This window comes from Arachis stenosperma, chromosome 5 (genome assembly GCF_014773155.1).
Source record: "Arachis stenosperma cultivar V10309 chromosome 5, arast.V10309.gnm1.PFL2, whole genome shotgun sequence".
NCBI lineage: Eukaryota > Viridiplantae > Streptophyta > Magnoliopsida > Fabales > Fabaceae > Arachis > Arachis stenosperma.
Window position 1 is genome coordinate 117,414,049 of NC_080381.1, and position 22,478 is coordinate 117,436,526.

The 22,478-nt window shown below is 38.4% G+C and overlaps 2 protein-coding genes across 2 annotated transcripts; one reads left to right on the forward strand and one right to left on the reverse strand.

The window, feature by feature from the left end:
• Positions 1 to 2,127: 2,127 nt before the first annotated feature.
• Positions 2,128 to 4,751, reverse strand: LOC130981203 (uncharacterized). The gene is made up of 5 exons (XM_057904814.1): positions 2,910 to 4,751; positions 2,792 to 2,804; positions 2,600 to 2,750; positions 2,370 to 2,509; positions 2,128 to 2,285 (listed from the first exon to the last, which is right to left on the reverse strand). Exons 1-5 carry the CDS (start codon positions 4,749 to 4,751, stop codon positions 2,128 to 2,130), a joined length of 2,304 nt encoding a protein of 767 aa, XP_057760797.1.
• Positions 4,752 to 11,725: 6,974 nt separating this feature from the next.
• LOC130979053 (alkane hydroxylase MAH1-like) lies at positions 11,726 to 13,407 on the forward strand. The gene has a single exon (XM_057902404.1). It carries the CDS (start codon positions 11,726 to 11,728, stop codon positions 13,295 to 13,297), a length of 1,572 nt encoding a protein of 523 aa, XP_057758387.1. The 3' UTR covers positions 13,298 to 13,407.
• Positions 13,408 to 22,478: the final 9,071 nt, after the last annotated feature.

Sequence of the window (22,478 nt, forward strand, 5' to 3'; positions counted from 1 at the left end):
GCATAAGGCAACCGAACCAAGATATATGCTGGTGTTAGCTTTTCTCTTCTCTGCTGTGTTCTGTTTTCTGATATTCATGAGACAAAAATAAATTGTCTCACAAATTTCTGCTGCTGAGTTCAAACAGAATCAGAATTGAAAATTTCGTTTAAAAGGTCATAACATTAACTTAAAAGGAAGGCATAGATTCAACCCCCATTCTCTAAGCCTACCACAACTTTCAAAAAGCTAATGCCCTAATTCTTAGACATCAGTATCGCAAAATTGTCCATCCATTCTGTTTTGAACAGCTTTCATGGCGGCTACTCTAGCCGCCTTGGCAGCCCTGTTAGCAGTTATCACTGCTTTGTTCACCTCATCGTCGACACGCCTAAGGTTAATCGCTCTATCGGCCGTTTTCCTTGCAGCCTGCAATTAGACAAACACATAGATAAGGAAAAAAAACACCCAGCTTATTTGGAGGAAACCGCAGGACGATTGAATGAATTGAATACCTGAAGTGCTCGATGGACGGCATGAGAGTGTGGTGGCAGAGGGTGCTTGAGGTTGCCAGCATTCCATTCACTGCATCTCCGGTCGGCCTTTTGAAATGTAAGTTCCAATACCTTGCCTGCGTCCCTTATGCCATGCTCCTTCATAGCAGTGTCCATTGGCAAAGTAGTATACACCAAATCCATGGATTTTATCTCCAAAATACTCCCCTGCATACCTATCCCCATTTCCACACTAAAACACAAGATAAAAATTGACAAAATTCTATACAATTAAGAAAAAAGCAGAGCAGTGAGAACAAGAAAGTTACCTAAAATGGTAACAACCGAGTCTATGCTTCACGCCAAAAATAATATAATGTCAAAAATAATGTTTGCCATCATACAACATTAACATAATAACTAATAAGTTAACAGCAATAATTTTTAGTGCAAATATTGTTTAGTGAAATTAATGGCACTGAAGTCTACTTGTGAAAATTATTTGGTCCTTCTACCTGTTTAATTTGGTTCTTTTCTAGCTAAAATAAAATGCTAGTGCCTATGGATTTTTCAATAAATTTTCACACTCCTAGTATGTTAGGCAGTAATAATAATACATTCCCAAATCAATATAGCACACCAGGTCATATATTATAATTTCAACTAACTAAATTATATTGATTATTGCAGGTCATATAAACTAATTTTGGATTTAATAAGTTTTCAAAAGTTAACCAGATTTGTTATTCTATAAAATGTTGAATACTAAGTTAGGATCAATTCAATTAAGTGGGTTAGTCACTTGTCTTATGAACCTTTGGGTAGCTACCGATTGGTTACTTATCACTTGGGAATAATGTAAAGTAACCATAAGTTTGAAACTGATGAAAAGTTAAGCAAGAAAGTGGTTCAGTTATAATTTTATCAGGCTAAATAAAATTCAAAGTCAAGAACTGAGGCAGCTAATTATTTCAACCATTTCAACTAAAGATATAATAATACAATGCCATAAAGGAAAAGAAAAGAAAAAGAGAATTCAAAGGGGAATGGGGCACAGACAGTAGTATTTAATTTTCACACAACATCAACACCTGAACCAAATCAACTTGAGCAGTTTTCTACCAACTCCAATTCCCCAATTTTATTGTATTAAGGACCACAAAAGGTCACAGGTTCATGTGAAGATGCAAACAAATTAGCGGACAAAGGAAAATTAGGAAAATAAATATTTCATTTTTCTAAAATAATTTCAAAATTAAAAGCAATTATGAACTTGGGAAAACAAAAAAATAGATTCAAAAATGCAAATACGGCAGGTTCAAATAAGTAACTACGTACATAACTCCAAGGTTCAAAAAATCGAACCGGTCATCGAACCGCTCTAGGCACTGGTTCACTGGTTTATAGGTTCAACCGATTTAACTGTGGTTGAACCGTAAAAACTGTTTTATAATAAAATAATAATTAAAATATAAATAAGCACATGAAAATATAATTATAGTCTAATCTAAACTTTAAAATATCATTCAAATTAAAAGTACTACATAAACCAAATGTTATAATCTCATTCAAATACAAATTCAAAGTTCAAAAGTCAACAAACAACCAATCAAACATAACATAGCAACAGCATCAAAATGATCCAAGTTTGTCATCAATCATCAAAATCCTCCATAATTTTCTGCAGATTTGCCTCATTGATTTCATCACCTTCATTTCCACTACTTGGACCAGAAAAAGCAAGTGGTGCAGCATAAAATGTACTAGTACTACCACCACCACCACCTTGATCTAAATCAGCATCAATCTCATCTAAGAAAATATAACACATTATCAATAAATTAAAGATAAAAGCTATTGTAATTTATTGTCTGATCAATAAACTATAATACTCACGAAGCAAGTCTTCAATATTACTTGGAAGATCAGGCTCTTTTTCAACAACCTCTTCCGTCACCCAAAAATCAACCTTATCAATAGTTTCAATATCGATTGGATCATATTGCGACTTTTGCTTTCTTTTTTTTCTTTCATTCCTAACAAATTAAATACAATAGATGATAAGCCTAGTATATTAGCTATACAAAATCCAATGATATGAAATGAAAGGATGAAATATAGATTACCTGGATTTAAGACGCAAATTATATGTAACATACACAATATCACTTAGCCTATCATGCTCCAATCTATTCCTTCTTGTTGTATGAATTTGATCAAAAAGACTCCAATTCCTTTCACACCCTGAAGAAGCAGATGCTTGGCTAAGAATGCGAACTACAATTTTTTGTAAACATGGAGCAAAACTACCAAACAACCTCCACCATTCATCTACAAATTACAATCCCATATCTCAAGTATTAGTTATCAAATTAAGGAAACCAAAACATAAAATAAGTAAATAACTAAAGCTTATTATCAAACAGATATTATTACCAGGTTGAAGTTTTTTTGCAGCTGGAACAGCTTCAGGCCTACAAAGCTTTTCTTTCGATCTCTATATAAGTGTATTTCTTTCATTACCTCAACTGAATCTAAATTATTAACCTTGCAATGCAATATAACAAGATCAAGTAAAGCTCGCATGACATCAGGTGATTCTCTATAATTTTCAGAAAAAAAGCACTCAGGATTCAAGAAATAGGCTGTTGCGTGAAGATTTTTTTTCAAATGTTTGTCCCATCTTGAGTTGATAATCTCTGTGTAAAGTTGATATGCACTATTCCTATGCTTGAACATTTCTTTGATTCCATTTTCTGACCTCAGCATACCTTCATAAACAATTCCCAATGATGGTTTATCATCGGCATCTACAAACCTCAGCAATTTAATCAACGGACTCACAATTTGGCATACAGTAAAACAATCATCCCAAAATTTATTGTCTAGGATAATTGCACTCACAGCTCTACCATTAGCACTCCTTCCTAATTTGTGTCCGGTAAAGTGTGTATCAACAACCAATTGTTGTAATTCCGATTTGCGCTCAAAGATACTCATCAATGTGAGGAAGACAGTGGCAAAACGAGTTGGACCTGGACAAACAATCTCCTTCCAATTATCTTTTTGTCTTAGCCAGGACAAGAACACCGTATGATTATATACAAACACGGTAATCTTCGAAGCACGTGTTGCAAGGCTAGAAATATGTGGCATGCTACTTATATCTTTTAGAATAAGATTCAAGCAATGAGCAGCACAAGGTGACCAGTGAATATTTTCAAATTTCTTATTAATAAGCCTACCAGCAGCAACATAATTCGCAGCATTATCGGTTACTACATGAACAACATTATCAGGTCCAATCCATTCAATCACCTCTAAAAACAAGTCACACAAGCTAGAAGCATTTTTAACCATACTTGAGGCATCTACAGATTTCACAAAGCACAACCCTTTCGAACAATAAGCCAAAAAATTAATCAACGTTATTTGCCTTTGATCTGTCCAACCATCAGCCATGAGAGTACATCCAGTTTCTTTCCAAGCAGACCTATAGCTATCAACAACCATTTGACACTCCCTTTTGAGATCGGCTAATAAGTTAACCCTCAAAGAGTCATAAGAAGGATCTATATAACCAGGCCCATAGCCAGCTACACCATCCAACATATCTTGAAAAAAAGGTGACATAACCGCATTGAAAGGAATCCTACAATCCAAAAGCCATCTAGCCACTCGCTTATCAACTTCATGAAGCGCCTCTTTGTTATGAAACACGCTTTTCAGACTTCGTTGACTGCCCGGAGTTGTTCTTGGTGCAAACATAGGAGGAATAATGGTTTTTGCTTTCTTTTTTGGATCGCCTCCAACAACCTCCTTAGTTGGTAACTGACTTGGAGTTTTTTGTTCCTCTTGCGCTATTGCTTCATCAATTGCATCCTCACACTCATCGGTACCCTCTTCATTGAAACTTACTTTCCTTTTACTAGTTTTACTTTTCTGAATCTCTTTCAATAAACCTTCCATTTGTTTTTCTACATCATACGGGATCTTAGAACACTTCTTAATGTCTCCACCTATCTTCGCCAAATGCTTTTTCATTCTACTAATTCCCCCGCCCCCAAAAGTACTCAGACAAAATAAGCATTGGTAATGCGGTTTTCCATTTATATTCTGTAAAGCAACGTATCTCCAAGCAGGATCAGTTTTCCCCCAAACACTACAAGTTTGTGATTGATTTTCGTTACTCGCGGGAGGAAGAGAACGTTCATTCGAAGCAGAATTATTTTCAGCATTATTATTCCTAGGTAGGTCTTGGTTGATATTTTCTTCCATACCTAAATATTACCTGCAATCCAACCCAATAATCTCAACTCTCAAGTTCACAATAAATGAACAAACAACATCCAAATTCCAAAATCAAAGTATACAAACAAGTACAACATCTCAGGTTCAAAAAATTCTTTGTTCACAAAATCATCTCTCAAAATCAGAGTATACAAAACCAGAGTTCACAATGACAAAATCATGTCACAAAATCAGAGTTAACACAATCAGATTTCACAAAATCAGAATTCACACAATCATGTCACAAAATCAGTTCATATTTCATCACAAAATCAGTTCATATTTCATCACAGTTTCATCAGAGTTCACAGAGTTCACATATCACTATATCAGTTCATAACAGTTTCAGAGAGTAGACACTCAGAGTTCAGTTCATCAGAGTTCAGTTCATCAGAATCAATGAAATCACAAAATCAGTTCATAACAGTTTCAGAGAGTAGAGACTCAGAGTTCAGTTCATCAGAATCAGATTTCATCACAAAATCATGTTCATAACTAAATTAAAAATTACCTGGAAATGAGGAAATCTATTGCTTTCTCTCAGAGCTCGAAGGACAACGCTTCAACGCTTCAACACTTCTCTATTGCTTTCTCAGAGGCAGAGCTCGATGGAGGTGACATGCGAAGTGGCTGAGGGCGCGACGGAGCTGAGTGCGCGACGGAGCTGACTGCGGGAAGGTGCTGACTGCGCGAGGTATCGGAAGGCGCGACGGACCTAACGGCGCCACGGAGCTGACGGCGCGACGCTGGTGACGGCGTGACGGTGCTGAAGGCGCGACTGAGGTGAGTGCGACGGCGGTGAGTGCGTTGAGGGCCTCGTGTAGTCGTGGGTGTTGTTCTGTTCTGTGGAAGGCTGGAGTGATGAGAAGTTGAGAACTGAGAAGCTGGACGAAGTGGAGGCTGCAAAGGGAAAAAGGGAATTAGGGTTCCCACAACACAAAACGGCGGCGTTTTGCTGCAAGGTTAAAAAACTGGCCGGATCCCGATTCAGTTCGACCGACCGGTAACCGGCCGGTTTGTCGGTTCAAGGCTGGTTTTCAAATTCTGCGGTTTTCCTTATTATCCGAACCGCTTCAACGTCCGGTTCACGGTTCGACCGGTTTGAACCGGTTTTCAGAACATTGCATAACTCTATCTTTATACCTTCTTCATTTAGTTAGGTGGCATTATCAGGAATTGAATTTAAGAAAAATGTGTTGTAGAATGCATGTTCAGAATCAAGACTCAATATAACAAATCAGATTAAGTCAACAGATGTCAAAGTAGATATGAATATTGTGCTTCACGAACTTACCGGGTCCATTGAAAGACAAGAGACACAGGTCCGATACAGTGGCGATAGTGGCGGCGCAAACCCGAAAGCACCCGATCCGCAGGAATGAGAGGACCGTCAGAGGCTTCAAGACGCGATTGTGATGCGCTGGAGATAGGCGCTCCGTCGTCGCTCGGTCGTATCCAGCGTTTCTAGCGGCGACGTGAAAGACCGGAAGATTTAGGGAGAGGAGACAAAAAGAAGTTTGGACTGGGTTCTAGCTACCGTGGGTGCAGGAAGAACTGAAATTTGGATTTGGAATTAGGGTTTCATATAAAATTTAAGGGTATAATTGTAAATTTAACACTTTTAGTATTTAGTTTTAATTCAAACCAAACAGGATACTGAGATAAAATTCAGTCCTGTACACTATTACACCAAACACAATACTAAGATTTTTTTATGTTCCTGTCTCTCAGTCACTGTCTCTCAGTCACTGTTCCTCAGTCACTGTCTCACAAACAAACGCTACCTAAATGATGTGTGGATATGATTGTTTTGTTTCGTTCATATTCTTTCCCGATGTAAGGTATGGTTAGACATTTATACCTGGATCAGTTGACCTCTATGAGATTGTGACAAGATATATTTCCTCCTATTGTAGACTTCTGGTAAGGCTAGCAAAACGGACCAAATTTACCAGGCCGGTTTGCCAAAATCGCCAAAAAAGTGGGCCGAGTGAGATTTTAAACTCGCAGATTTTGGTGGCTAGGCAGATTGGCTTAACAAGCTTGCTATATTATTTTTTAAGGACATTCTAATTGTTAACCTCAATCATATAAATGTTTAAATGGGAGAAAATTAGGATTTCAGTTTCACAATCTCACAGTTTCACTGCTTAACCACACTCTTTCTCGGACACACAATCTCACTCACGGTAGGAATAGATTCCCTCAATTTTCTTTTCAGTTGAGAGAGAAAAGTACGATCTTTAACCTTTTTATGTTTTCTCTCTCATATTTTCTCTTGATCCCACATATAAAATATTTGGTGAGAGATCAAATTTACTCTCAAGTGAAAAAAAAATTGAGAAGATCTAATCCTACTCACAGCCTTGTACCCTTACTCACGCTCTCATTCAGCCATTGTCATGCTCTCTTCCATGGCGGTCGGCCACTCCGGATCTCCCATACGGCTCCCGCTCTCCAGCTGTCGCAGTTCTCCAACGATGTGGTGTGCTCTGTCGGATCTCCTTCGTGTCTCTCTTTGCTCCATCTCTCTCTGTCTCCATCTCTCTCACTCTATGATTTCTTCTCTGTGGCGACGTCTCCCCTTCTCATTTGTCAAGTACGCACCAGATCTCCCCTTAGTAATCTCGCCGTCAGAATTAGATTCTCCACCCTAAAGTCACAGCCCATTGCTCAAAGTCACAAAGTTGCAAATTCGTCGTTGCAAATTCGCTGTTGCAGATGCGCCCCCTTTTCTGCAACAATGTCACGCCTCTTCCTTTGAGGCGACATCAAAGCAATTGCAATTCACCATCAATTTTTTCTGCTCCTGCTTCTTCATCCTCATTTGTTTTGCTTCTTGCTTCTGTTGCGTTTTGCTCATTAATTATACTAAAAAAATTTGATTGTGCAAGAAATTTCAAATTGAGTAAAATACTAAAATAGTACTTGAAAGCTTACAACGTTAACAAAAATAATTCAAAAAGATACTAACAATTTCTGAAAGATTTAAAACTGCGTCAGAAAGTAGATATTAAAAATATATTTTAAAAAAGATTTTAGAGATCATATTTTGATACGATTTTTTACAAATATCATTAAAAAAAATTATTTCCATCCTTAAAATTTGGTAAATTTATATCAAGTGAATTTTAAAAAAAAAAAGATTAATTGTGAATGACCAATTTTTTTTAAAAAATAAAAAATTTAGAGATTAAATTTTACTTTGAATTTTTTTGTGCATTTTATAAATATTTATTTAAATGTTATCACAAAAATTCAAAATAAATAGATAAATTATTTATTAAATATGAAATTTTTTTATCACTTATAAAAAAATAAATATTTAATTATTATTTTTGTCATATTTTTAAATTATTAAAAAATTATTTTATCGATAATATTTTTTAAAAATCTTTTTATTAACGTCTAAATTTTTCGCATAGTGAATTAGTACTTAACTCTTTCTAATTATGTGTTCTGATGATGTGTTTCGATAGTGCAAAAAAAACTAATCATACCAAACTGTTCGCTGTTAATTACCAAACTTCATAAATGATCCATGTGACTTTATTTTGTCAACAAACACTTTCCATGCGGGAGAAAATACTGTTAAATAAAATGGATTTTTTTTTCTAATTTTTATAAAAAGAACACTTTATTTACAACATGTGTAAATGTTTCTCACCATGTGTAAAGAAACTATATAGAAAGTCATGTACACATAAAATATTTGATGGAATAGAAAATTAGTGTAAAATAGTTTAAGATTATTTTATTTTATATTTTTAATTATTGTTTTTCTTTTGTATTAATTAATTACTACTAAAATAATTGAATAATATTAAATGTACTGAATATGTAATTATAAATAAATACAATAATGACGAAATTTAGCGTGGATAATGGAGAGTCATGATCCCCAATATTTTAAAAAAAAAATTAGTAATAAAATTACATAGAACATAATTAGACTTCAGTTGGTTAAAGTCCTATATAACCATCCTAAATACACTATGTTCAATTTTAGTTCTTTCATTTAGTTACTATTTTTTCTTCAAATTGCTTGGACTAATATTAATGGGCTAATTAGAATGATTATGAGATTTATTTAGATTCATACGCAATAATTAGAATACTAATACAATATTAATATAGATAGATAACAATGAGTATATGCCGGAGGAGCTTAAGTTTATCATATGATTTTAGTTGTGAAATATATAAATGCATGAATGTTGGTATTTGAAAACACATTTTCTGTCTAATTTTTTACACGTGATAGATTTATTAGTTGTCAAGAGAATTAAATAAAAATAGAATTTTTTTTCTTATACATATATATATATATATATATCTGTGTGTGTGTGTATAATCATCATATTTTATCCATAAAAAACTCAAATAAAAAATAAAGAATATACATCATTATCTCATCTTATTATATATACTAATCATAAAATTTACGATTCAATAATTTATAGTGACATCTAAAATTCAAAGTAAATTATTGAATTATTTATAAATTTATAAGAATGTCAAAATAAAATACTCAACCAGTTTTATCAGTGACAAAAATCAATAATTAATAAGAATCCACCACACTACAGAAAATTCTAACGATAATATCATATTATTAATTATTTAACATGCATCAATAATTCAATATCAATGAAAACATTAACAACTTAACAATTGGGACCAAGAACTGATTTGTTCATGTTTTGCAAATTGCAATTTGACCGACTATAAATGAAAAATTTAAGAAATTAAAATAAGGAAAAGTTTAGGGATCAGCAGTTTTGTTGAATTTTGGCCAACATGTAACCAGCAGAGAAAAGTGAGTCATTGGATAAAATCTCACACCATTAAATCATCATTGATGATTATTTGCTGGCTACCAATCACAAAAGTTACTGGCCCTAGCATTGCTCTTAAAATAATTCAGGCATGTAATAATTTGAAGGATTAAAATAAAAACTTTGCTGTTTTTTATTCCCCTAAATTATAGTCCCAATCTTATAAACTACTGGTTGAAAATTTTCATTCATTCAATTTTAATTATATTAGTAACATTTAAAATGTATTCCCCTATACAATAATTTAAATCATCGAAACAAAAACAAACTAACATCATAAAATTATTCAACATAAATCAATAATATATACCCACAAAAATCTTTCAAATATATTCTACTACGAAAATTCCAATAATATTTAAATACAACAAATATATGAACGAACAATTAACCAAGAATATTAGATACATATACAAGTGGACAATATAAAAAGCCAAACAAACCCCAATCATAATGTCCACGGTCCTCTGAAAGAAGACACATCTTGAAGTATTTCACGTGTTTGGGCAAATATTATTATCACATCCCAAATTTTTGGCAATATATTTTCATATCATACATTAATTTGATAATAATAGCAATATATATTAATATGTACCTTTTGTGTTTTTTTCTTCAATCTGGTGTATTCACCAGCCTGTGTAGTTTTGGACACTTAACTGGAGTGGCGGAGCTTGAAACGAAATATTGGAGGGCCAAATAGAAGATAATTCTCAAGATGCTTTTGATATGGACCCATTTAAGATAAGTTCGTCTAACCTTATCTCTTTGATTTGGATGATATTGCCAAATTTGAAGCAATTTTTCAGGGTATCGTTCCAATGAATTAAGGTCAAACTCATCAGATGCAACTGTTTAAACTTTTGAAGGTTCTATCTTATTTTCTTCGTGATTCATTAAAGTAGAAGAACTATCTACAAGTGTTGATATTGTAAAAGTTATATGTTTTCCTTCTTGAATATTAGTCTTCCTCTTAAAAAATGTATCATCAACTAACTCTTTGATTTTTTATGATTATTTTATATAAAAATTTGAATATATATCTAGTAAAATATATAAAAAAGAAATTAAAAGGACAAATATTAAAATTTATATAAATACAATAATATCAATACTTATTAAATATTCTAATATTTTTTATCATATAGAAAATTAAATTAAATAAACAGTAAAATATAAAAGAATATTAAATTACATAAATAAAAAATACTTAATTTTTTATATTTGAACTCAAAAGTAGAGAGAGTGTTGCTTATTGAATCGAGAGCTGCGAAATGCGAATACACTCAATTCAGTCCAAATCCAATATATTTTGAATGTTTAAAACTAAAAAATATTGTGCAATAAAAACAAGAGATGAAAATTGAACTTTGATATTTTAAGTCATAATAAAATATTTGAACCAATTGAACTATTTTTTATTTTTTAAAAAAATATTACTAATTTTTCTAAGCTCCCCCACTACTTGACCGGATGTATAGTGAAAATCACAATGTTTTGGGACCTAGCTATATATATAGCTTTACATCAATTATTAATTTATTATTGTGTACAATTTTGCCTTTCTCTTAGAAAAGACAAATAGAAAAGACATTAAAAAATATTAAAATATTATAAAAGAAAATGCTTGTATGGAGACACACAAATTAAATTATAATCATCATTAATCACTGTCAGAAGTTTGTTAATGTTAGGAGAAAAAAATTTAAAATTATTTTATTTAACTCAGCATTTTATGTATATAATATTTATAATTACACATTTATTATATTTATAATTATTTAATTATTTCAACTGTAATTAATAAATATAAAATAAAATAAACAATAATTAAAAAATACAAAATAAAATAATTTAAAACTGTATGTTTTCGATTAATTTTCTATTATCTTCTAAACAGTTTTGAAATTTTTATTATAATATAGAATATATAAAGCAGCACTTTCCACTTAATACTATAAAAATGAATTTTTGATATATTATATATTATTATTTAATTATTTCTTATGGAATAATTCATCACTCATAATGTGGAAAGTGGATGCCAAAATAGGACTACTGTATATATAATGCCATGCATAATACATACATATCAATAGAATAAGAAATTAAACCATATACACTATGGCCATCTTTCTCTATGTATCAATAATTGTATCATCATTTTGCTACATATATTATTTCTTCCATAGGAGATTATGTAAGACTCCTCTCCTAATAGATTGGCCTATCCTTGGCATGTTACCAAAAGTGTTGTGGAACTTGTATCGGATACATGATTTCGTAACCGATATTTTGAAACAACATGGGAGAACCGGTGAATTCATGGGACCTTGGTTCACCAACATGAACTATTTGGTCACTAGTGACCCCATGAATGTTCATCACATTATGAGCAAGAGTTTTGACAACTATGTCAAGGGCTCCGAATTCCGCGAGATTTTCCAAATCTTTGGACTTGGAATTTTCACGGCGGATTCGGAGACCTGGAGGTACCATAGATCTTTGCTTCTCTCGTTGTTCAAGAATAGAAGATTCGAGATGTTTCTAGAAAAGACAATCAAGAAGAAGGTGGAATGTAGCTTAATTCCCACATTGGAAGATATGAGACAACATGGGATTGAGGTTGATCTACAAGATGTCTTCAATAGGTTCACATTTGATAATATATGTTCTATTGTTTTAGGGTATGATCCTAATTGTCTTTCTATTGAGTTCCCTCAAGTTGCATGTGAGAAGGCTTTTAATGAAGCTGAAGAGTCCTTATTCTATAGGCATGCTGTTCCAAAGAGTGTTTGGAAGCTTCTAGAAAGGCTTCAAATAGGTCAAGAGAAAAAGATGAGTGAAGCTTGCAAAGTGTTTGACCAATTCATTTATTCATGCATAGCATCAAAGAGAGAAGAGCTAAGAAAGTGCAACAAAAGTCAAAGAGATGAATCTCAAGTTGACTTGCTTAGTCTTTTGATGATGATGAGAGAAGAAGAACAAGAAGAGAAGGGTCAGGGTCAGGGTCAAAGTCAAAGTCAAACATTATTAGTCAATGATGACAAGTTTTTAAGAGACTCAGCTTTTAATCTTTTTGTGGCTGGAAGAGATACCATAACTTCAGCTCTTACTTGGTTCTTTTGGCTTGTTGCTACACACCCATTAGTTGAAACCAAAATTCTTGATGAAATCAAAGAAAATTTTGGATCAAATAATGATGAAATGAAGCACAAAGTTTTAGGCATAGAAGAGGTGAAAAAGCTAGTTTATCTTCATGGTGCTCTTTGTGAATCTTTGAGGCTTTTTCCTCCTATTCCTTTTGAGAGGAAGCAACCAATCAAAAGTGACATACTCCCAAGTGGACATCATGTGAATCCAAATACAATGATCTTACTTTCTTTGTATGCAATGGGAAGATATGAAGAGATATGGGGAAATGATTGCTTGGAGTTCAAGCCAGAGAGATGGATATCTGAAAAAGGAGGAATAATTCATGTGCCTTCTTACAAGTTCATTAGTTTTAATGCGGGGCCAAGAACTTGCTTGGGAAAAGACTTGTCTTTTATGCAAATTAAGATGGTGGCAGCTTCCATTTTGTCCAATTATCATATTCATGTGGTGGAAGGTCATCAAGCTATCCCAAGTCATTCAATTGTGCTTCTAATGAAGGATGGTTTGAAGGTTAGGATAACCAAAAGAGAAGGCTTTTAATTATTTCAAATGTATGAAGTGTGGTAATTATAAAGCTATAATACATACAAGTAGATGGATCACTTAATAATTTTAGAAAATATGTAAGTGTGGTGGGTATATATACATATATTTGGTGTGAAGAAATAATGGAAATAAATGTTTTTTATTGTTTCAAGAATTATTTTATTTTATAAATAAATCTTACATTATTTATCAGAGAATCAGATTTTATTTTGTTTAGTTATTCGTGATAGAAATATATAATTGTGTTTTTGATAACTGGTTCATGATATAATATTAAATTAAAGTTTGTCCCTATAATTTAAAAACTTAGAGGTTGATCCTTATTAACAAAAAATTTTTTAGTTTAACACAAATATAAAAGAAGTTTACGTAAATTTTGAATTTAAATTTTTTAAAGTAAAGAGATTAATAAAGTGAGGATTTAATTACTATGCATTTTTAATTAATTTTTATCATAAGTGAGTCTTATTATTTTAATTTAAAAGTGATTAATTTTTTACTTTATCACTACTAATTTTTTCGTTCACTCTAGAGGAGTTTGATCTGCAAATTTCATCCAAACTCAAAATAAAATAAATTGGAAGTTAGGACTGACTTAGTTTTAATTTAAAAGATGGGCTAAATTAGGAGAAATAAGGGAAGGTTTTATGTAGCTGCTTTTTTTTATGTTTACTTAATAAAAAAGATGGTCTTCAAATTGAATTTTAGTATTATGCACTATAACATAAAAAAAATAGAAAGCAGATTAAAAATATAAAAGCTCCAACATGATCAATGTATAGTTACGTAGCTACATATTTATGGATACTAAATTACTAATGCAAGTTGTGGGTCCAACACCAAAGCCAATCTGTAGTCAGTACCAGTGATATATCACCATTTTTGGTATTAATGTGCCTGCCAAAATGATTTCATTCTTGGGTTTATTATTGTCTTTTAATTTTCTAAAATTTTTTCGTTTAAATTCTAAAAGTAGATGACATTCAAGTTGTGTCTGTTGAAGAAGATAGAATAGGAGTGGGTAGAAGTTGTGAAGAAATATATAGATTGGTTAATTGAAAGTCACTTTAGAATCACTTCCAGCCTTTAAAAGCAAATACATAGGCGAGGTAAAATGTAAAAGTAGGCATTCCATTTCCTTAATTATTCCTACATTTTGGTGTTCCTAGGAAGTATCTATTAAGTAATTTTTTATGAAAATTTGCTTTGCCCCTTAAAACAAGATAATCTATATTTGAACAATAGCTATTATTATAGGATTTTGAAGAAAATTTGGTGTAATTTTCTAACGAAATGTGCCACAAACTCCAATGATTTTGAAGAAACACTATGGTTTTTCTGGAAAAAAATTTAGTGACTTTTCCATTAAGAAAAGACTAATTTGTTTAGAGTTGACTTTGAACACACTTTTATTAACACTATATTCTTTGTCTTTCTCAAAATTTTCTTTTGGTTAGATATCTACCTTATGTCATATTATTGTCAAGGTGCTTGCTTACATAGTGTTGATGATCATTGTTCTTTCTGTTTTCGTACTTTTTATTTTTATATTTTCATGTGTATATTTTTTTACTCAATTGTAAAAAATTATAAAGTCAAATATTATTTTCAAGCTGAGAATGGACTTTGAGAATGTGATATATTTTCATTATACCGTAAAGAGATCAGTTTATTGTCCAAAATTATGTATAGATGGTCCTTTTGGTTCTACTTCTCAAGACTATATGAAGTATGACATTGTGGTACTAATATCAGAAATAGATGCATTACATTGATCATAATAAACATCTCATATTCTAGTTCGATATGTACTGATCTAGATGATTAAAATGGAGATTCAAGTCCAAAATAAAGCATTTATAAGTTTATGAGGAGTCTCAAGCCATCATGAACAAGCTGCCCTGGAATTTTCTCTCTAATCCCTAAAATAGAGGATTCAATTGTATCAATTGCTAAAATTCACAACATATCTTATAGTACAAAGATAGATATTCATCGTAGGTCTCCCATGACGATGATTTGTCAATGATTTTTTTTATCACTATCTTTAAATCATGAACTTTTACCTTCATGAAAGATAAAATGATACAATCAATTTCTTTGGTACAACTAAAAAATACTTAAGAGATTTGAAATTTGAAATTACAGAGCAAAATATTTAAAAATTTGAAATTCTCTTAAGAATAGATATAAGGATGTATAGTGATCTACTTTAAATTTACATGAGATGTAAAAAAAGAGTAGGCTAAGAACCAAATTAGCTGCTAGAGAAAAATTGATAAAAAAATTTACATAGCTTAAACAAAAGTGAGCATGCATATTAATTAAAAATTTTCAAAATACAAACTCTAAAATCAAAATGAAACTATCTCATCAAAGTATCATATGGTTAAACTGCAAACAAAAAATAAACTGCTCCATGTTCATCAAAATTCAATTTAATTAAACCAAAATATTTTCTAGTTCTTATCAATTCTTTTAAATTATTGTTACGGCCTGGCCCAAAGAGCCAACGGGTTGACCCGACCCGAGCTCCACCCGGCCCGGCTCCGCATCCTTCAAACGACCCGGACACGTGCCCTGTGCGGCTCACACACGGCTACGGGACAGTGTCCTAGAGAACCTGGGCCTGTCCCCATGAGGGGCCCACTACTGACAAGTATATAAAGGGAAGATTGGCTCTTCCCCCGAGGTACGTCACCTTTTCCATATCGTTTTCCCCCGCCTGCACACTAGCTGACTAGAGCGTCGGAGTGTCTTTGCAGGTGGCACCCCCCATTTTCCCTTCCCAACGGGAGCTCGGCTACGTGGCAAATCCGGGCTTAGCGCAACCGCCACCGAGGCATCCTCCCCCATCTCATAACAACCCGATCTGTCCGGTAACCGACACAGAACATTGGCGCCGTCTGTGGGAACGATCAATGGATGTTGTGCTGGGTCCCGGAGACCAGGGCCGGGGAGCCGGGGCAGAAGGGGCGGCATCTGTCGCCTCACAGAGAGGGCGACGAGGGTCCCCCCGACAACACACCGAACAACACACGAGAACCCGACCCTTCGGAGGAACGGGCGACGACAGTGCCATAATAATGCAAGAGCTACGTCACAGGGTTCAAAACCTGGAGCGGCAATTGGCTGACCAGGAACGTGGCGAACGAGTTACCGATCCCAGCTACACCCCATCCTCCGAAAGCCAGGAAGGAGACTCTTACCGGGGCCGTCCGCGGCATGCCCCCGCATCCAGAACGGAAGCGGAGAGCACCCGGGAAGAATCCCCGATTCCAAGGAGGCGGAATGATACGATAATATATTCCCGAGGCAAGGAGACGCGCCGCACGTCGCGAGGCCGCGAAGACGGGAGGTCCAACAGGACACGACAACCTGTGATAATGGGCACCACCCCGTTCCACCATTCCATCCTCGAGGTCCGGCTGCCGAAGCACTTCGACAAGCCGACGGACATGAGGTACGATGGGACTCAAGACCCCCTAGAACACCTCACTGCCTTTGAGGCAAGGATGAATCTAGAGGGAGTAGGGGACGAGGTGAGGTGCCGAGCTTTTCCGGTGACCCTTGCGGGACCCGCGATCAGATGGTTCAACGGCTTACCTCAGGGATCCATTCGCGGTTTCACGGACATCAGTCGTGCATTCCTCGCCCAGTTCACAACCCGAATAGCAAAGGCAAAACACCCGATAAACCTTCTGGGGGTAACCCAGAGACAGGGAGAGTCGACCAGAAAATACCTGGATCGGCTCAACGACGAGTGCCTGGAAATCGACGGCCTAACCGATTCGGTGGCCAGCCTTTGTCTGACGAACGGCCTTCTTAACGAAAACTTTCGCAAACACCTCACCACGAAACCAGTCTGGACGATGCACGAGATCTAGACGGTAGCTAAAGAATACATAAACGATGAGGAAGTCAGCCGAGTCGTGGCTGCCAATAAACGGCAGTCCGGCTACACCCAATCTCGACAACCTGGCAATGGAGAGAGGCTGAAAGAACAAGTCAGGGAGGAAGCACCAAACAAGGCTCCCAGGTCATTTCCCCGGGTCGGGAAATTCGCCAATTACACGCCACTCACTCTCCCCATCATGGAAGTTTATCAGCAAATAGCCGAGAAGGGGATCCTGCCGAAGCCCCGACCACTCAAGGACCGCACGGGAGGAAACAAGAACCTCTATTGCGACTATCACAAAGGTTACGGTCACCAAACGCATGACTGCTTTGACCTAAAAGATGCACTGGAACAAGCGATAAGGGAAGGCAAGCTAGCAGAATTCTCCCATCTCATCAGAGAGCCGAGGAGATGCCATCGCGACCATGACGAAGAAGCCAAAACCCGTTCAGCGAAGCGGCGACAAGAGCCAGAAGATAGGGACCACGGCCTCACGGTGATAAACGTGGTAACAGCCAAAAACACCGCGCCGAAGTCCCGATCGGCGCACAAGAAAGATGCTAAGGTCTTGGCGGTTTCCTCCTCGTTGGCGCGAAACTCTAAGAAGCCTCCGTCCATTTCTTTCGGCCCGGAGGACAAATGGTTCGACGACGCCCCGGAAAACCCCCCCATGGTCATCACGGCCAGAGTGGGAACCGGCCTCGTCAAACGCATCCTTGTCGACACAGGGGCTGATTCAAACATCATGTTCCGCAACGTGTTCGACGCACTAGGGCTGAGGGACGCCGATCTGACGACCCATCAACACGGGGTCATTGGGCTAGGCGACAACTTCATCAAACCTGACGGAGTAATATCCCTACCGATCTCGGTAGGACAAACCCAAGGTCGAAGGTCGACAATGGCCGAGTTCGTGATCCTCCGAGATTCCACCGCCTATAACATCATCTTGGGTAGGAAGACGATAAACGATGTTGAAGCGGTAATCAACACAAAGCTGCTAGTCATGAAGTTCGTTACCGATGAAGGATCTATAGGGTCTATAAGAGGGGATCTCGAGATGGCGGTCGCTTGCGACAATGCCAGCCTCTCCCTGAGAAAGAAATCAAAAGAGGCATCTGGTGTGTTCCTGGCTGACCTGGACGCTAGGGTGGACGACAAACCTAGACCGGAACCAGAAGGGGACCTGGAAAAGTTCAGAATCGGTGACACGGAGGAGAAATTCACGTTCATTAACAAGAACCTCCCGCAAGAGTTAAAGGAGCCCTTGATCGAGATGATAAGGACCAACAGGGACTTGTTTGCCTGGACGCCTGCCGATATGCCGGGTATAGACCCGAAAATCATGTCGCACCACCTGGCCGTCAGGCCGGGAACACGCCCGGTAACACAACGCAGAAGGAAGATGTCGACAGAAAGGGCGGAGGAAGTGGCCAGGTAGACGGCCAGCCTCCTTGAAGCAGGTTTCATACGAGAAATAGACTACTCGACGTGGCTCTCGAATGTTGTTCTAGTGAAAAAACACAACGGCAAATGGAGAATGTGTGTAGACTACTCTGACCTTAACAAGGCATGCCCAAAGGATTGTTTCTCCCTCCCCAACATAGACGCGCTCGTCGACGCTGCGGCGGGCTACCGTTACCTCAGCTTCATGGACGCATACTCCGGGTATAACCAGATACAGATGCACCGTCCAGACGAAGACAAAACGGCGTTCATAACGCCAGGAGGAACCTTCTGTTACAAGGTGATGCCGTTCGGCCTAAAAAATGTAGGAGCGACATACCAGAGGCTGATGAGCAAAATATTCCGGGATCTTATAGGCAAAACGGTGGAAGTCTACGTCGACGATGTCCTCGCGAAAACAACGCGATCAGACGACCTCCTGGAGGATCTGGAGAACGTATTCGCATCTCTCCGGCAAAACGGCATGAGGTTGAACCCCCTCAAATGTGCCTTCGCCATGGAAGCTGGCAAGTTCCTAGGATTTATGATAACTCAGAGAGGGGTAGAGGCCAACCCGGAGAAGTGCCAGGCGGTACTCCAGATGAAGAGCCCAGGTTGCATTAAGGACGTCCAAAGATTGGCGGGGCGGCTGACCTCGTTATCGCGGTTTCTCGGAGCATCGGCAGCAAAGGCCTTGCCATTCTTTAACCTCATGAAAAAGGGGATGGTGTTCGAGTGGACACCTGCATGTGAGGAAGCCTTTCAACACTTCAAGGAAATCCTGGCGGCACCACCTGTGCTGGGGAAGCCAAAGGACGGAGAGCCGCTATACCTGTACCTCGCCATAACAGGAGAAGCCCTGGCCGCAGTTCTGGTGTGGGAAGAAGGAAGGGCTCAACAGCCGGTCTATTTCATAAGCAGAGCCCTGCAAGGGGCAGAATTAAGGTACAGCAAGCTAGAAAAGCTAGCTCTGGCGCTCTTGACCTCCTCACGAAGGTTGAAGCAATACTTCCAAAGTCACCAGGTTGTCGTGAGAACGGACCAAGGGATCCGACAAGTGCTTCAAAAACCCGACCTAGCGGGGAGAATGATGACTTGGTCCATTGAACTCTCCCAATACGACATACGGTACGAACCCCGGCAAGCCATCAAGGCACAGGCGATGGCAGATTTTCTGGTGGAGGTAACCGGGGACCCAACCGAAGAAGCGAGCACACGGTGGAAGCTCCATGTGGACGGGGCTTCCAACCAGACGTTTGGAGGCGCCGGGATCATCCTGGAAAGCCCGGTGGGAGTCGTATACGAATAGTCGATCAGGTTCGAATTCCCCGTTTCGAACAACCAGGCAGAATACGAAGCTCTTATAGGGGGCTTGACCCTAGCAGCAGAAGTCGGGGCAACAAGGCTAGAAATATGCAGCGACTCTCAGGTCATCACCTCCCAGGTAAACGGGAGCTACCAAGCCAAAGACCCGCTATTGCAAAAGTACTTGGAAAAAGTCAAAAGCTTAAGCCAAAAATTTGAGGAGGTCACGGTCCACCACGTGCCTAGAGAAAGGAACACACGGGCAGACCTCCTATCAAAGTTGGCCAGCACTAAACCGGGAGAAGGTAACCGATCTCTTATCCAAGGTATGGCGAGAGAGCCGGCAGTCACCCTGCACATGACAAGACTGAGCCCTTCATGGCTAGACCCCATCACTGGTTTCCTGGAAAACGGCAAACTCCCTGACGACGAGAAGGACGCGGCGAAACTGAGAAGGGAACCAGCCAAATACGCCGTCATCCAGGGACAGCTGTTCAGAAAAGGGCTCAACCAACCCCTATTAAAGTGCTTACACCCCGACCAAACGGACTACGTCCTCAGGGAAGTCCATGAAGGCTGCTGCGGACACCACATAGGAGGCAAGGCCCTGGCAAGAAAATTAGTTCGAGCCGGATATTATTGGCCGTCAATGATGGCAGACTCCAAAGAGTTCGTCAAAAAATGCGTCAAGTGCCAAGAAAATGCCAATTTCCACAGGGCACCGGCCTCCGAGTTAAGCTTGTTAACGTCCTCCCGGCCATTCTCTCAATGGGGAATCGACCTCTTGGGACCCTTCCCTGTTGGTCCCGGGCAGGTCAAGTACCTCATAGTTGCCATTGATTACTACACCAAATGGATAGAAGCTGAACCGCTAGCTAGCATATCCTCATCCAATTGCAGGAAGTTCTTGTGGAGGCAGGTAATAACGCGATTCGGGATCCCGGAAGTCGTCATCTCGGACAATGGCACGCAATTTACCGACAAAAAGTTCATGGAATTTCTCGCTGGCCTGGGTATAAGACAGAGATTCTCCTCCGTGGAACACCCCCAGACAAATGGACAGGTGGAGTCCGCGAACAAGATCATCCTTTTAGGGCTGAAAAAGCGTTTGGATAATAAAAAGGGCGCTTGGGCCGACGAGCTAGCCTCGGTACTTTGCTCCTACCGAACAACGGAACAATCCTCCACTAAAGAGACCCCCTTCCGGCTAACATACGGGTTGGATGCGGTAATACCCGTAGAAATCGGGGAGCCGAGCCCCCGGCTACTTTTGAAGGGAGTAGAGGAAGCCGTGGAAAAGGACTTGATAGATGAAGCCAGAGAAATGACCCATTTGACAGAAACCGCACTGAAACAAAGAATGGCCCTACGCTACAACACCAAAGTGCTCAAAAGGGAGTTCGGACCAAACGACCTCGTCCTGAGACGAAACGACATCGGCCCACCGACCCCTGGAGCGGGCAAGCTGGCGGCAAACTGGGAAGGCCCCTATAGAATCAAAAAAGAGATGGGTAGGGGCGCGTTCAAGTTAGAAAGGCTCGATGGTAAAGAAATCCCAAGGACATGGAACGCGAACAACTTGAGAAGGTTCTACTCCTAACATATGGAGCGACGCGCCGGCCAACTAAGCTAAGTGGTTAAATTGTGGATTTGAAATTTCCAGTATAACCTATGAGTCCTTCATGCCATTACCGAATAAGATATACTTGTGCAAATTTTCTCTCGTGTATTGTTCCCTTTCCTTTTTCCCAGGCAAATCACCCCATCACAACCCGACAACGATGCGCGGCCCCGGGACTGATCACCCCGGGAGCCCGTCTACTATCCCGGTAAAAAATGGCCACGCAAAGGCCACGACCTGCTAATATAAGCGACGGCTATAAACCAATAACGGTTAATAGAGACGATAACACGACCAGACGAATAAGAAAAAGTTAATTACATTAAAACGGACAAACGACTAAGAAGTCAAATTGTTCACAAGCCAAAACAAAACGGCCACATTACAAAATTTCAATCATAAAGTTCATTTCTTGGGGACGTCAACAATCTTGCCGTCCTTAATGACCTTGAAAACACTAATTGCCGACGTGTCGAACTCGGGGGCAACAATTTTAACATGAGCTTTGAGGGCCTCCTCGGTCGCCAAAATCGCACCCTTCCCTTGTTTGACGACGTCTTTATACTTTGCCTTCCATGTTGCCAGTTCGGCCTCCACGGCCTGCTTCTCTTTCTCGACTTCGGCCACCCGCTTCTGCGCCGCGCCGACCTGACTCTCCAAAGCCATTTCACGCTCGACCAGACGTGCAACCGTCGCGTCCGACTCCTCCAGTTTTTTCTCAACAGTAGTGGCCTTCTGTTCGGCAGTAGTAGCCTTCTGTTCGGCAGCAGTAGCTTTCTTCTCGGCGGCGTCAAGCTTTTCCTGAGATTGGGTCAATTGCTCACGAAGGGTCTCAACTTCACTTTTTAGCCCATTATTGGCCTTCCCGGCAGACTCCAACCTCCTGCGGAGGGACTCCATCCCAG

Bases quoted from the DNA above. Each gene is read 5' to 3' on its own strand.
- LOC130981203 (XM_057904814.1), bottom strand. From the start codon at position 4,751: ATGGAAGAAAATATCAACCAAGACCTACCTAGGAATAATAATGCTGAA. The intron at 2,510-2,599 runs GTAATCTATATT...TTAATTTGTTAG, and splicing joins AATTTGCGTCTTAAATCCAG to GAATGAAAGAAAAAAAAGAA. The intron at 2,286-2,369 runs GTGAGTATTATA...ATATTTTCTTAG, and splicing joins TAATATTGAAGACTTGCTTC to ATGAGATTGATGCTGATTTA.
- LOC130979053 (XM_057902404.1), top strand. From the start codon at position 11,726: ATGGCCATCTTTCTCTATGTATCAATAATTGTATCATCATTTTGCTAC.